Below are 11,744 nucleotides of genomic sequence, written 5' to 3'. Positions count from 1 at the left end.
GACATCACGAAAAAGGCATTACAGACAACAGACTTTACAATTCAAACGGATCAAATCCACCAGTCAAACCACCAGTGCAAATAATGAAATAATGAAAGGGTTAAGGGTATTACTTTAAGATACGTTAAAGCCTAGGGATTGTATTTTGGCTACCCATTAATCTAAAATAACATATAATTATAATATTTTCCGATTATTATAAAGTGAACGAACTTCAATGTCCACTAGCTGGCGCCATGTACTTTCACAAATTGACAAAAACAATCAGTTTCAAAGATAATCGGAGAGAAAAATATGAAAAATGCTGTTTAAATACGGACTTTGAACAAATACTACTGGATTATTATTCTGTGTGTTCTATATATTTTCTTTGATGAATGATTTGATCAGTCAGTATCAGTGACTACATAAATTGAAGACTGAACAAAGAGGAGAGAACGATCCATGGTTGAAGTCTGGCCTTCGGTTTCTTGAACTAATCCAGTCCTCTTCCTATCTTGATCATTCATCTGTTGTCAAACCTTAGGGATCATGATTATAACCAACATTAAAGCAAATATTATATCATGTGCATGTGCCAAATGGCCCATTAAAGATCTAATTCGACCTAAGTCACTGATGCTGGGCTATATTGCCAAGCCATGGTGTGTGTCTGCTATGGTGTGTGTCTGCCATGCACATGTGTCTGCCATGCACGTGTGTCCTGGGTGTGGAAATTGATTGATTGAAATGTGTGGTATACCTGATCTCCCAGTAGTGAAAAGTGGAGTACTGGAGGTCCAACACACACCCTGGCAAACACACACCCTGGCAGACACACACCATGGCAGACACACCCTGGTAGACACGCACCATGGCAGACACACACCATGGCAGACACACCCTGGCAGACACGCACCATGGCAGACACACACCATGGCAGACACACCCTGGCAGACACACACCATGACAGACACACACCATGGCAGACACACACCATGGCAGACATACCCTGACAGACACACACCATGGCAGACACACACCATGGCAGACACACACCCTGGCAGACACACACCATGGCAGACACACACCATGGCAGACACACACCCTGGCAGACACACACCATGGCAGACACACACCCTGGCAGACACACACCATGGCAGACACACACCATGGCAGACACACACCCTGGCAGACACACACCATGGCAGACACACACCATGGCAGACACACACCCTGGCAGACACACACCATGGCAGACACACACCATGGCAGACACACACCATGGAAGACACACCCTGGCAGACACACACCATGACAGACACACACCCTGGCAGACACAAACCCTGGTTCTGTAGACTCTGCTTGAGCTCTGACAGGGCACGGGTCTGTTGGGAGTAATTATCCCCCTGCAAAAAAAATGTGGATCAGGGAAACAACACATGAGAGACTTGACATTGGGAATAGGTTTATAACTGTGCAACAGCCTTAAAGAACACAAATGGAGCTACAAGCTATATACAGTGGCTTGCTAAAGTAATCACCCCCCTCTGCCTTTTCCTAATTTGTTGCCTTAAAACCTGGAATTAAAATAGATTTTTGGGGGTTTGTATCATTTGATTTACACAACATGCACACCACTTTCAAGATGCAAAATCATTTTTTTGTGGAACAAACAAGAAACAAGACAAAAGAAATGTAAATAGTCAATAGTTTGTAGAGCCACCTTTTGCAGCAATTACAGCTGCAAGTGTCTTGGAGTATGTCTCTATAAGGCACATATATAAGGCACATCTATATGGCACATCTAGCCACTGGGATTTTTGCACATTTTTCAAGGCAAAACTGCTCCAGATCCTTCAAATTGGATGGTTTTCGCTGATGTACAGCAATCTTTAAGTCATACCACAGATTTTCAATTGGATTGTGGTGTTGGCTTTGACTAGGCCATTCCAATACATTTAAATGTTTCCCCTTAAACCACTCTGGGTGTTGTTTTAGCAGTATGTTTAGGGTCATTGTCCTGCTGGAAGGTGAACCTCTGTCCCAGTCTTAAATTCCTGGAAGACTGAAACAGGTTTCCCCTCAAAAATTTTCCTGTAATTAGCGCCATCCATCATGCTTCAATTATGACCAGGTCCTCAGTCCCTGCCGATGAAAAAAATCATATAAATTTATTTTCTCACTCTTTAGCATCTATGCATAATCACTTTACATAATGACCTCGACTAACCTGTACCCCTCACATTGACTCGGTACCGGTACCCCCTGTATGTAGCCTCGTTGTTGTTATGTAATTATCTTGTGTTACTTTCATTTAATTTATTTTCTACTTTAGTTTATTTAGTAAACATTTTCTTAACACTATTTCTTGAACTGCATTGTTGGTTAAGGGCTTGTAAATAAGCATACACGTTAAGGTGCATGCCCCCTACACCTGTTGTATTTGGTGCATGTGACAAATACAATTGGATTTGATTTGATATATTTCTACAGTGTGGGCAGTATCAGAGGGAAAGAGAGAGGCTGGGATCTAGTATGAGGGAGAAGGGGATACAGGAAATTAGTATAAAGAGTCGATTGATTAGAACGTCATTAGACATAGTTTCAAATATGGTAGGATTTTGTGTCTCCCTGCCTCCGTCTCTGGCCCACACTCCAGTACCGTAGGTGCCGGTAATGCACCATACCGTTGGATGCCAACCGCCGATAATCCCCACCGAAGAAGATGACCGATGACTTCCGACATCCGTTTAAATTCATAAATACGAAAACGTGAAAATCCTCTGTTAATCCTGAACGCGTAATTTTAGCTGCATTTCGATTTTGTTTAGAATGTAGCTAGTTTGTTCGACAGTTTTGTAACAACACTTTATATCTTGGTAGGATTCAGTATTTGCCTTGGCCCATCCGCATATTATGTTTTTTTGCACAATAATCAAAAATTGTTTATAAACTTTGTGCTATAACATTGCGTCCCGCACGCCTCTATCAACCAACAAGTAAATATGGCAATGCTATGTCGTGGGCTTCACATATTTCCCCCAATTCAGGTAACGATGAAGTCTAATTTATTAAAGGAAGAGAATCTTTCTGGCAGGCAGTTGTTACTAAGCAATCATTCAGATGATTGGTGTTTGAATCAACACGTTTTCTCGTGTTCCACAGGGGAGGAATTAATTTACATTCTTTTTTTGGAAGCATTGTAGGAAACATTTTTTAAAATGTTTTTTAATTCATTATATTTTGTTAATGTATTTGGAATACATTTTTAGGGAATATATTATTTGGACAATTTTAAATATTGAGTTGACTCCTTCATAGTCAGTACAACATTGCCTTTTCTCATCCTATTCATGTGTTGCATATTTGATGATACAGTATTTCTGTCTATTATTCTAGGCTTTAACATAAACTATGCCTCTGCCTTGGTTAATGTCATTCTGCAGCAAGTTCACCAGAGCACGGATTCCACAAGAAGTAGGGTGGACGGTGCTGTGGACTTTCATCAAGGGCAGGCCCTACATCTAAATGCAATGAATGCCATCAACTCAAAGCTGTTTATTACCTAATGTTACTTACACTTTGATCATAGGCTAAAATAAATAAACCCCTGGGACTAAACCCCCTGAATCCTGAATAAACCCCCTGAATCCTGAATAAACCCCCTGAATCTATGGTCTTTCAGTTGCTGGATGAGCGGACGCAAGAGCATGAGAAGTATGGTGGTAATCCGGAGCAGCCCAGTAAAAAGCACCATGTGATGACCTTACTGGGAGAAGAAGCTAGTGGAGGGACGCTACCTGCAGAAGATGGGGCTCCTATCCGTTTAGATGACCTTACTGGGAGAAGAAGCTAGTGGAGGGACGCTACCTGCAGAAGATGGGGCTCCTATCCGTTTAGATGACCTTAATGGGAGAAGAAGCTAGTGGAGGGACGCTACCTGCAGAAGATGGGGCTCCTATCCGTTTAGATGAATAATAATCATCTGGGGGCTTGCCTAGTGGTTGGAAATCCTAACCTGTCAGATGTGGGTGCAGCCCACCTCTAGACTAAGTGTGTGTTTTGCATAGTGTTAGCATTTTCTCCTCCAAGACGTGTATTTAATTAATTTATCTGTGCTTGAGGTCATGCAGTAAAGTTGTAATGATGAGTATGATTGCTAACTTGATTTTTACTGTGGTGAAGTATTGAAGTAAAACTATTTTAAAGTACTACTGAAGTAGTTTTTTGGGGGTACAATGCATTCGGAAATATTCAGACCCCCCCCTCAATCTACACAATACCCCATAATGACAAAGCAAAAACAAGTTTTTAGAACTTTTGGCAAATGTATAAATAAATAAAAAAATATCACATTTGCATAAGTAATCAGTACTTTGTTGAACCTTTGGCAGTGATTACAGCCTCAAGTCTTCTTGGGTATGACGCTACAAGCTTGGCACTCAAAACGGGCTGTCATGTGCCTTTTACTGATGAGTGGCATCAGTCTGGCCACTCTACCATAAAGGCCTGATTGGTGGAGCGCTGCAGAGACGGTTGTCCTTCTGGAAGGTTTTCCCTTCTCCACAGAGGAGAGCTTTCCCTGACCAAGGTCCTTCTCCCTTGATTGCTCAGTTTGGCCAGGCGGCCAGCTTTAGGAAGAGCCTTGGTGGTTCCAAACTTCTTCCATTTAAGAATGATGGAGGCCACTGTGTTTTTGGGTACCTTCAATGCTGAATAATTGTTTTTGGTACCCTTCTCCAGATCTGTGCCTCGACACAATACTGTCCAGCAGAGCTGTTGCCAGAGAATGTAATGTTAATTTCTCTACCATAAGCCGTCAATTTGGCAGTACATAAACTGGCCTCAACTGCAGACCACGTGTAATCATGCCAGCCCAGGACCTCCACATCCAGCTTATTCACCTGCAGGATGTTCTGAGATGAGTCACCGGACAGCTGATCAGGGAAGCTCATCTGCTTGCTTGTCGTCCTCACCAGGGTCTTGACCGGCCTGCAGTTCAGAGTCGTAACCAACTTCGGTGGGCAAATTCTCACCTTCGATGGCCACTGGCACACTGGAGAAGTGTAATCTTCATGGATGAATCCGGGTTTCAACTGTACCGGGCAGATGGCAGACCGTGTGTATGGCGTTGTGTGTGACTGGTTTGCTGATGTCAACATTGTGAACAGAGTTATAGTACAGACAGGCAAACTACAGAACGAACACAATTGCATTTTATCGATGGCAATTTGAGTGCAGATACTGTGCCGAGATCCTGAGGCCCATTGTCGTGCCATTCATTCCCCACAATCACCTCATGTTTCAGCATAATGCACCCCATGTTGGTTCTGATCCACCCCCTGTAAAAAAATAAAGGATCCTTCACCAACAGCTTATCTGTATTTCCAGTCTTGTGAAATACATATATTAGGGCCGACTGAATTTATTTAAATAGACTGATTTCCTTTTGTGAAATCTAAGAAATTGTTGCATTTATATCTTTGTTAAGTGTATAACCACTTTCATCTCTCCTCCCTGTCCAGGATCCAGCCACTCACGCTGCCCCATGGTCTCCCTACTGAGGAAGACACCTACCAGAACAGCAGAGAGCTGATCATACGACGTCTCAAACATGTAGAGGACAGTAAGGCTCATGTGAATAAGTAGCTTGTTTGCCCTTTCAAAAAATCCATGATTCAATTGACTCAGTGAAATCCCTGTACAATGTGTTGAATCTATACCTGGACAGAAACCTGTCTATCACACCCCTCTTATATTTCAAAACAAAAACATGAATCAAAAGTCAGAGGGAAATGACACAAAGCGCCAGTGATGATCATCTTATTTTTATTAAGATCAAGCTAATTTTTTTATAGAAAACCTCAAACCTGTTCTACCATCACACACTGACAAGACTGGAAGGAGGATGGAGGTTGTGGAATGAAGCTGGCACTTGATTGTTGCTACTGAACCGCTGAATGGGTTCAACAAAGGCAAATGACATGGATCGATGTTAATGTTGCAAGCGTTACTGTTCGTAAGGATGGTTGTTTGTTAAAAATGCAAGTCCATAAATTAGAATCAAATCTGTTATGATACAGGGTAACTGCATCAAGGCTGAAGGTCAGGTTTTAGACTTCAAAATTGGAATCAAATGAACCATTTCAAGGGGAGCCAGTCAGAGCAGAAAGAGTTCAGTGGCTCAGATAGGAATCCTCCTTTTACTTGCCTGTCAAATATAAATGACATTAAATATGATTTAAAGTCCAAACAAAATAAGTCAGAATTTAATCCATAGAATAAATGGAAAACTAAAGCATGGAAGACTATAATAAATAATGAAATTACAGAAGGGGGAAGAAGAAAATCTATACAACTGGAGGAGATGGTTCTGCCAGTTAGTGGGTATTAGCCCTGAGAGACAGAGGTTGAAGGCTGACAGTCTTCTAGTCATCTTCAGAACCAGAATCTGAATCGTGTCCTCTCCCTCTGATGGTCTTCTTCTCCACCTTGGTGAACTTTGAACCAGATTTCTGTGTCAAGGTGGGGGGCTCCATTAGGTTACCACTAGAGGAGAAGACAAGGGTAGAGGGGTGTTATGATGTAGGATTTGAGATTTTGGCAATGAGGCTCTTTATCTACTTCCGGATTCAGGTGACCTTTGTCTATATGCACCATTTATGTCTGTCCAGTATGAAGGAAGTTGAAGAGGTAGTTTTGTGAGCCATGTTACTAGCATTAGCGCAATGACTGGGTATTTGCTAGCATGCTACTAGAATCCATTTAATAAGACTAAATCAGCAAGCGGTTGTGCATGAACAGGTAAGGATTTCTATTCCTTCGCACATGAACCAATGGCCTCATGCGTGACAGGAAATACCTAGACTGATAATCTTCCTAGCTAGAGGTGTGAATATCTGTAGGAAATCACACCCATCTGTGTACCTGTAGTTTATGACGTCAGAGCAGCCCAATCTCCACTCCAGCACCTCTGTGGAGAACTCGTCCGTGTTCCCCAGGTCGGTGAATCCTACCACGTAATCCTTGGTCTTCCCATCCTTAACCAGCGCCAGCGTGGGAATCACCTTGATCCGCAGCCTCTCTGTCAGGAACGGCGCCTTTTCCACATTCAGCTTGATGAACTTAGTCTCCAGGTGCTTCTTGGCCAGGATACCCAGGTGCTTGTCCAGGATCTTGCATCTTTATAAGGCAGGGGGAAGGAGACAGCAGGGTTAAGATCCTGGTAGAAGCTGCAATTAAGGTTTACTGGGCAATAAATCCCCTTCTAATCCTTTCTTTGGGATTTTGGGAGGGTAAGCTCACTCCGGAGCAGGGCTCAATTCATTAGCAGCAGTAAAATGTTTTGCAAGGAAGGAAGAGGGGAAAACATTGCTGTGTTGCCAACCTGAAGGTGGAGTCTCTGTAGAAATGGCAGACCACACGATTGCTCTCCTTCACCTCTGGGAAGAAATCTTTCTCACTGGGGATTTCCTTATACTCCCCATGCCCTTTAGACAGCCATTCCTTATAGGACAGAGCACACAGAAACTATGATGAGTTGTTACTGGTATGACATACACACACAAAAGTATGTGGACATCTTCAAAATATATGGATTCTGCTATTTCAGCCACACCTGTTGCCGATATGTGTATGAAATAGTCTACACAGCCATGCGATCTCCATAGACAAACATTGGCCTTACTGAAGAGCTCAGTGACTAAACATTGATAGGACATAGGATGCCACTTTTCCAATAAGTCAGTACGTCAAATTTCTGACCTGCTCGAGCTGCCCGGGATAATGGTCTGTGGCTGTTTTTCATGGTTCGGCCCCCTAGATTCTGTGCTTCCAACTTTGTGGCAACAGTTTGGGGAAGGACCTTTCCTGTTTCAGTAGAACTCCCCAGTGCACAAAGCCAGGTCCATACAGAAATGGTTTGTCAAGATCGGTGCATTAGAACTTGACTGGCCTGCAGAGCACTGACCTCAACCCCATCAAATAATTAGAACGCAGACTGCGAGCCAGACCTAACCACCCAAAAATCAGTTTCCAACCTCACTAATGCTTGTGGCTGAATGTATGCAAGTCCCTGCAGCAAAGTTCCAAAATCTAGTAGAACGCCATCACAGAAGAGTGGAGGCTGTTATAGCAGAAGGGGGGATTTGGAATGAGATGTTCGATGAGCAGGTGACCAGTGTAGGTTGATGTACTAAAGCAAATGCTTGTTAGGCATCCACCATATTGCGATCCTCAGCCCTTCCCACCTACCTGCTTCTGTTTCTGGGATTTCTTGAGGGCCTCCATCCTCCTCTCCTTCAGCTTTTCCATCTCGTCGTCATCCATGCGCTCCAGCTTCCCCAGCTCTTTGTCCAACTGCTCCTCCACCATCCTGGCTGACTGCAGCACTTGCTGCTCCAGCGCTTTGGCCATGATCTCCATCGACTGACTCGCCATGATGAAAAGCTTTGAAACTTCTGACACAATCACTCTATTCCTGAAGGATGGGGTGAGAGTCAGAGACAATTTTATAGATTTAATTTCTCTCTCTGAAATGCAATGGTTGGACTAAGGATTAAGCCAACTAGCTAATGACCCTGGCTGGTGACCATGGAAACTACACACTGAGGTTTTAAATCGAAAACAACCAACGTTAGATAGCTAGTAATTTTCGTTAGCTAATGTAACAACGACCTGCCATGGTGAACTCAACTCGATGGGTTACTAAACTACAGCTCCTAGCTATTCCCCTTTAGAAAGTTATCCAAATCTTTAGTCTTACAAAATACAACTTAACAGTAACGTTGGTTAACTATTTTAAAGTTCTGCTATTTGATTCCCCACATATCGCTAACAAATTACCATTGTCTGTTAGCTTACGTTAATTAGCAAGAATGCTAACGTTAGCCAAAGACAAAGTCCCAATTGAACAATAGATGTCAGATGTTTGTTAGCCTACTCGTATCAGCTTTCAGACAAAGTAGAAAGATATGCCAAAAATGAACAAAAGAACAAATCACCGGAGTCGTTTTAGCCTAGCTCGCTAGCTACATCAAGGTAGGGCTGTTAGCTAGGGCTGTTAGCTAGGCTGTTAGCTAGGGCTGTTAGCTGGGCTGTTAGCTAGGGCTGTTAGCTAGGGCTGTTAGCTAGGGCTGTTAGCTAGGGCTGTTAGCTAGGGCTGTTAGCTGGGCTGTTAGCTAGGGCTGTTAACTAGGGCTGTTAGCTGGGCTGTTAGCTAGGGCTGTTAGCTAGGGCTGTTAGCTAGGGCTGTTAGCTAGGGCTGTTAGCTAGGCTGTTAGCTAGGGCTGTTAGCTAGGGCTGTTAGCTAGGCTGTTAGCTAGGCTGTTAGCTAGGGCTGTTAGCTGGGCTGTTAGCTGGGCTGTTAGCTGCGTGGTCAGAGAACGCTGGGTAGCTAGCTAGCTGGCTAACGTTAGCGACCTAACAAAAACGACCAAGTTGCCCAGACACTGAAGCTACAAGATTACAACAAAAGAGCAACCACTTATGTTAATAGGGCCGACTGAATTTATAATTTCCACATGACTTTATCAATACTACAAAGCTGACAATATGGCTAGCCTACTCACCAAAAGCGGAACCCTGACTCAGTGGCGTATCTTTGCAGAGCGCGCAGTGTGGTACAGAAGGAGATTGTAGGTCAGCATTATGCAGAAGGTTGCCCCCTGCTGGATGACAATGAACAGTGTCCAGATGACGCGAGTACTTTTTCTGAACCAGTCGAAATCACGCATCAACGTCATTATCATGGACGTATACAAATAAATCCCAATGGACAAAAATACGACACAAAATAAAATTCAACTAGTGTACTGTCATTCCAGTTTCAATGTTGCCCTTTGACTGAGTTAGTTGAAGTTGGCTAGCTAGCGACAAGAACGTTATCCAGCCTGCACACACAACCGTGACATGTTTTTTTTTGTTTGAGGTAGTCACTTGGAATTAATTTCAATGAACAGGTACAGTGAGGCAAAAAAGTATTTAGTCAGCCACCAATTGTGCAAGTTCTCCCACTTAAAGAGATGAGGCCTGTAATTTTCATCATAGGTACACTTCAACTATGACAGACAAAATGAGAAAAAAAATCCAGAAAATCACATTGTATGATTTTTAATGAATTTATTTGCAAATTATGGTGGAAAATAAGTATTTGGTCACCAACAAACAAGCAAGATTTCTGGCTCTCAAAGACCTGTAACTTCTTCTTTAAGAGGCTCCTCTGTCCTCCACTCGTTACCTGTATTAATGGCACCTGTTTGAACTTGTTATGAGTATAAAAGACACCACAACCTCAGTCACACTCCAAACTCCACTATGGCCAAGACCAAAGAGCTGTCAAAGGACACCAGAAACAAAATTGTAGACCTGCACCAGGCTGGGAAGATTGAATCTGCAATAGGTATGCAGCTTGATTTGAAGAAATCAACGGTGGGAGCAATTATTAGGAAATGGAAGCCATACAAGACCACTGATAATCTCCCTCAATCTGGGGCTCCACGCAAGATCTCACCCCGTGGGGTCAAAATGATCACAAGCATTTTGATCACACGAGCAAAAATCCCAGAACCACAGTGAATGACCTGCAGAGAGCTGGGACCAAAGTAACAAAGCCTACCATCAGTAACACACTACACTGCCAGGAACTCAAATCCTGCAGTTTTTCTGCAAAGGGACCAGGACGACTGATGCGTGTAAAGGAAAGAATGAATGGGGCCATGTATCTTTCAGTACAGGTGCATCAAAGCTGTGGCCGAGAGACTGAAAAACAGCTTAAATCTCAAAGCCATCAGACTGTTAAACAGCCATCACTACCCGGCTACTCATCCCTGCACCTTAGAGGCTGCTGCTCCCTATACATAGACATGGAATCACTGGCCACTTTAATAATGGAACACTAGTCACTTTAATAACTGTTTACATACTGTTTTACTCATTTCATATGTACTGTATGTACTGTATTCTAGTCAATGCCGTTCTGACATTGTTCATCCTAATATTTATATATTTCTTAATATAGTGTTTTACTTTTAGATTTGTGTGTATTGTTGTGAATTGTTAGATACTACTGCACTGTTGGAGCTAGGAACACAAGCATTTCACAATACCCACAATAACATCTGCTAAATATGTGTATGTGACCAATAGAATTTGATTTGATCAAGGCTTTTATTAATTCCAAGTTTATTATCAAGTTCTTAGAAAACAGACAAATGATATCACAGCTTCAGGTCTTCAGGCACGGGTCAGTCATGATAGACAGGTAGACTGACCAATTAGATCTTTTCTTCTGGCCCTTAGCTTTCGAAGAGTTATGACAGATGACAGGGAAAGTCTTTTACAGCCACTCAGAGACCACAGCATACACATGTGTATATAATGAACTCAGAATCAAGGGTTGTCTGTGTCTCCCGTGTTTACAACTACATTCATTTACCCAGTATACTAACTGTTATATGATCATGGATAGGGTACAGTACGAACCATTTCAAACCCACTCTGTGTATGTCACAATGAGAGAACTGTCAGTTCTTTTTTGGGGGGTTGCAACAAATGCAGATTTATGTGATGTCAGAAATAGGTGTGACGATGTGAGGTCACAAGAGAGAATTACCATTTTATGTGATGTCACAGAAAGCATTGACAGGAGAGTCTGGGTGGATCACAATAGTCTGAAATAGCTTCCTCAACTCCTTTCAGAAATCTGCACTTGTTACGTAGTAGCAATCCAAAGCCATACGGTATTGCTTTCTCCAGTATTCTCT

At 42.7% G+C, this 11,744-nt stretch overlaps 1 protein-coding gene and 1 long non-coding RNA gene across 3 annotated transcripts; one reads left to right on the top strand and one right to left on the bottom strand.

Moving 5' to 3' along the window:
- Positions 1 to 2,743: 2,743 nt before the first annotated feature.
- LOC124044191 lies at positions 2,744 to 4,193 on the top strand. Of its 2 annotated transcripts, none has more exons than XR_006840450.1 (2): positions 2,744 to 3,032; positions 3,668 to 4,193. It is a non-coding gene; the product is annotated as an uncharacterized LOC124044191 (long non-coding RNA). The 2 variants fall into 2 exon arrangements; XR_006840451.1 differs by having other exon boundaries at positions 3,429 to 4,193.
- Positions 4,194 to 5,794: 1,601 nt separating this feature from the next.
- LOC124044190 (thioredoxin domain-containing protein 9-like) lies at positions 5,795 to 9,690 on the bottom strand. The gene is made up of 5 exons (XM_046363719.1): positions 9,552 to 9,690; positions 8,236 to 8,461; positions 7,370 to 7,488; positions 6,910 to 7,164; positions 5,795 to 6,531 (listed from the first exon to the last, which is right to left on the bottom strand). Exons 2-5 carry the CDS (start codon positions 8,419 to 8,421, stop codon positions 6,411 to 6,413), a joined length of 681 nt encoding a protein of 226 aa, XP_046219675.1. The 5' UTR covers positions 8,422 to 8,461; positions 9,552 to 9,690; the 3' UTR covers positions 5,795 to 6,410.
- Between the last annotated feature and the right edge of the window lie 2,054 nt (positions 9,691 to 11,744).

This window comes from Oncorhynchus gorbuscha, linkage group LG09 (assembly GCF_021184085.1).
Source record: "Oncorhynchus gorbuscha isolate QuinsamMale2020 ecotype Even-year linkage group LG09, OgorEven_v1.0, whole genome shotgun sequence".
NCBI lineage: Eukaryota > Metazoa > Chordata > Actinopteri > Salmoniformes > Salmonidae > Oncorhynchus > Oncorhynchus gorbuscha.
Note: the sequence above shows the minus strand (reverse complement) of the source record. Positions and strands in the feature narration are given on the sequence as shown.

Bases quoted from the DNA above. Each gene is read 5' to 3' on its own strand.
- LOC124044190 (XM_046363719.1), bottom strand. From the start codon at position 8,421: ATGGCGAGTCAGTCGATGGAGATCATGGCCAAAGCGCTGGAGCAGCAA. The intron at 7,489-8,235 runs GTAGGTGGGAAG...CTGTCCTATAAG, and splicing joins AATCCCAGAAACAGAAGCAG to GAATGGCTGTCTAAAGGGCA. The intron at 6,532-6,909 runs GTACACAGATGG...CTTCTCCTCTAG, and splicing joins TCTGACGTCATAAACTACAG to TGGTAACCTAATGGAGCCCC.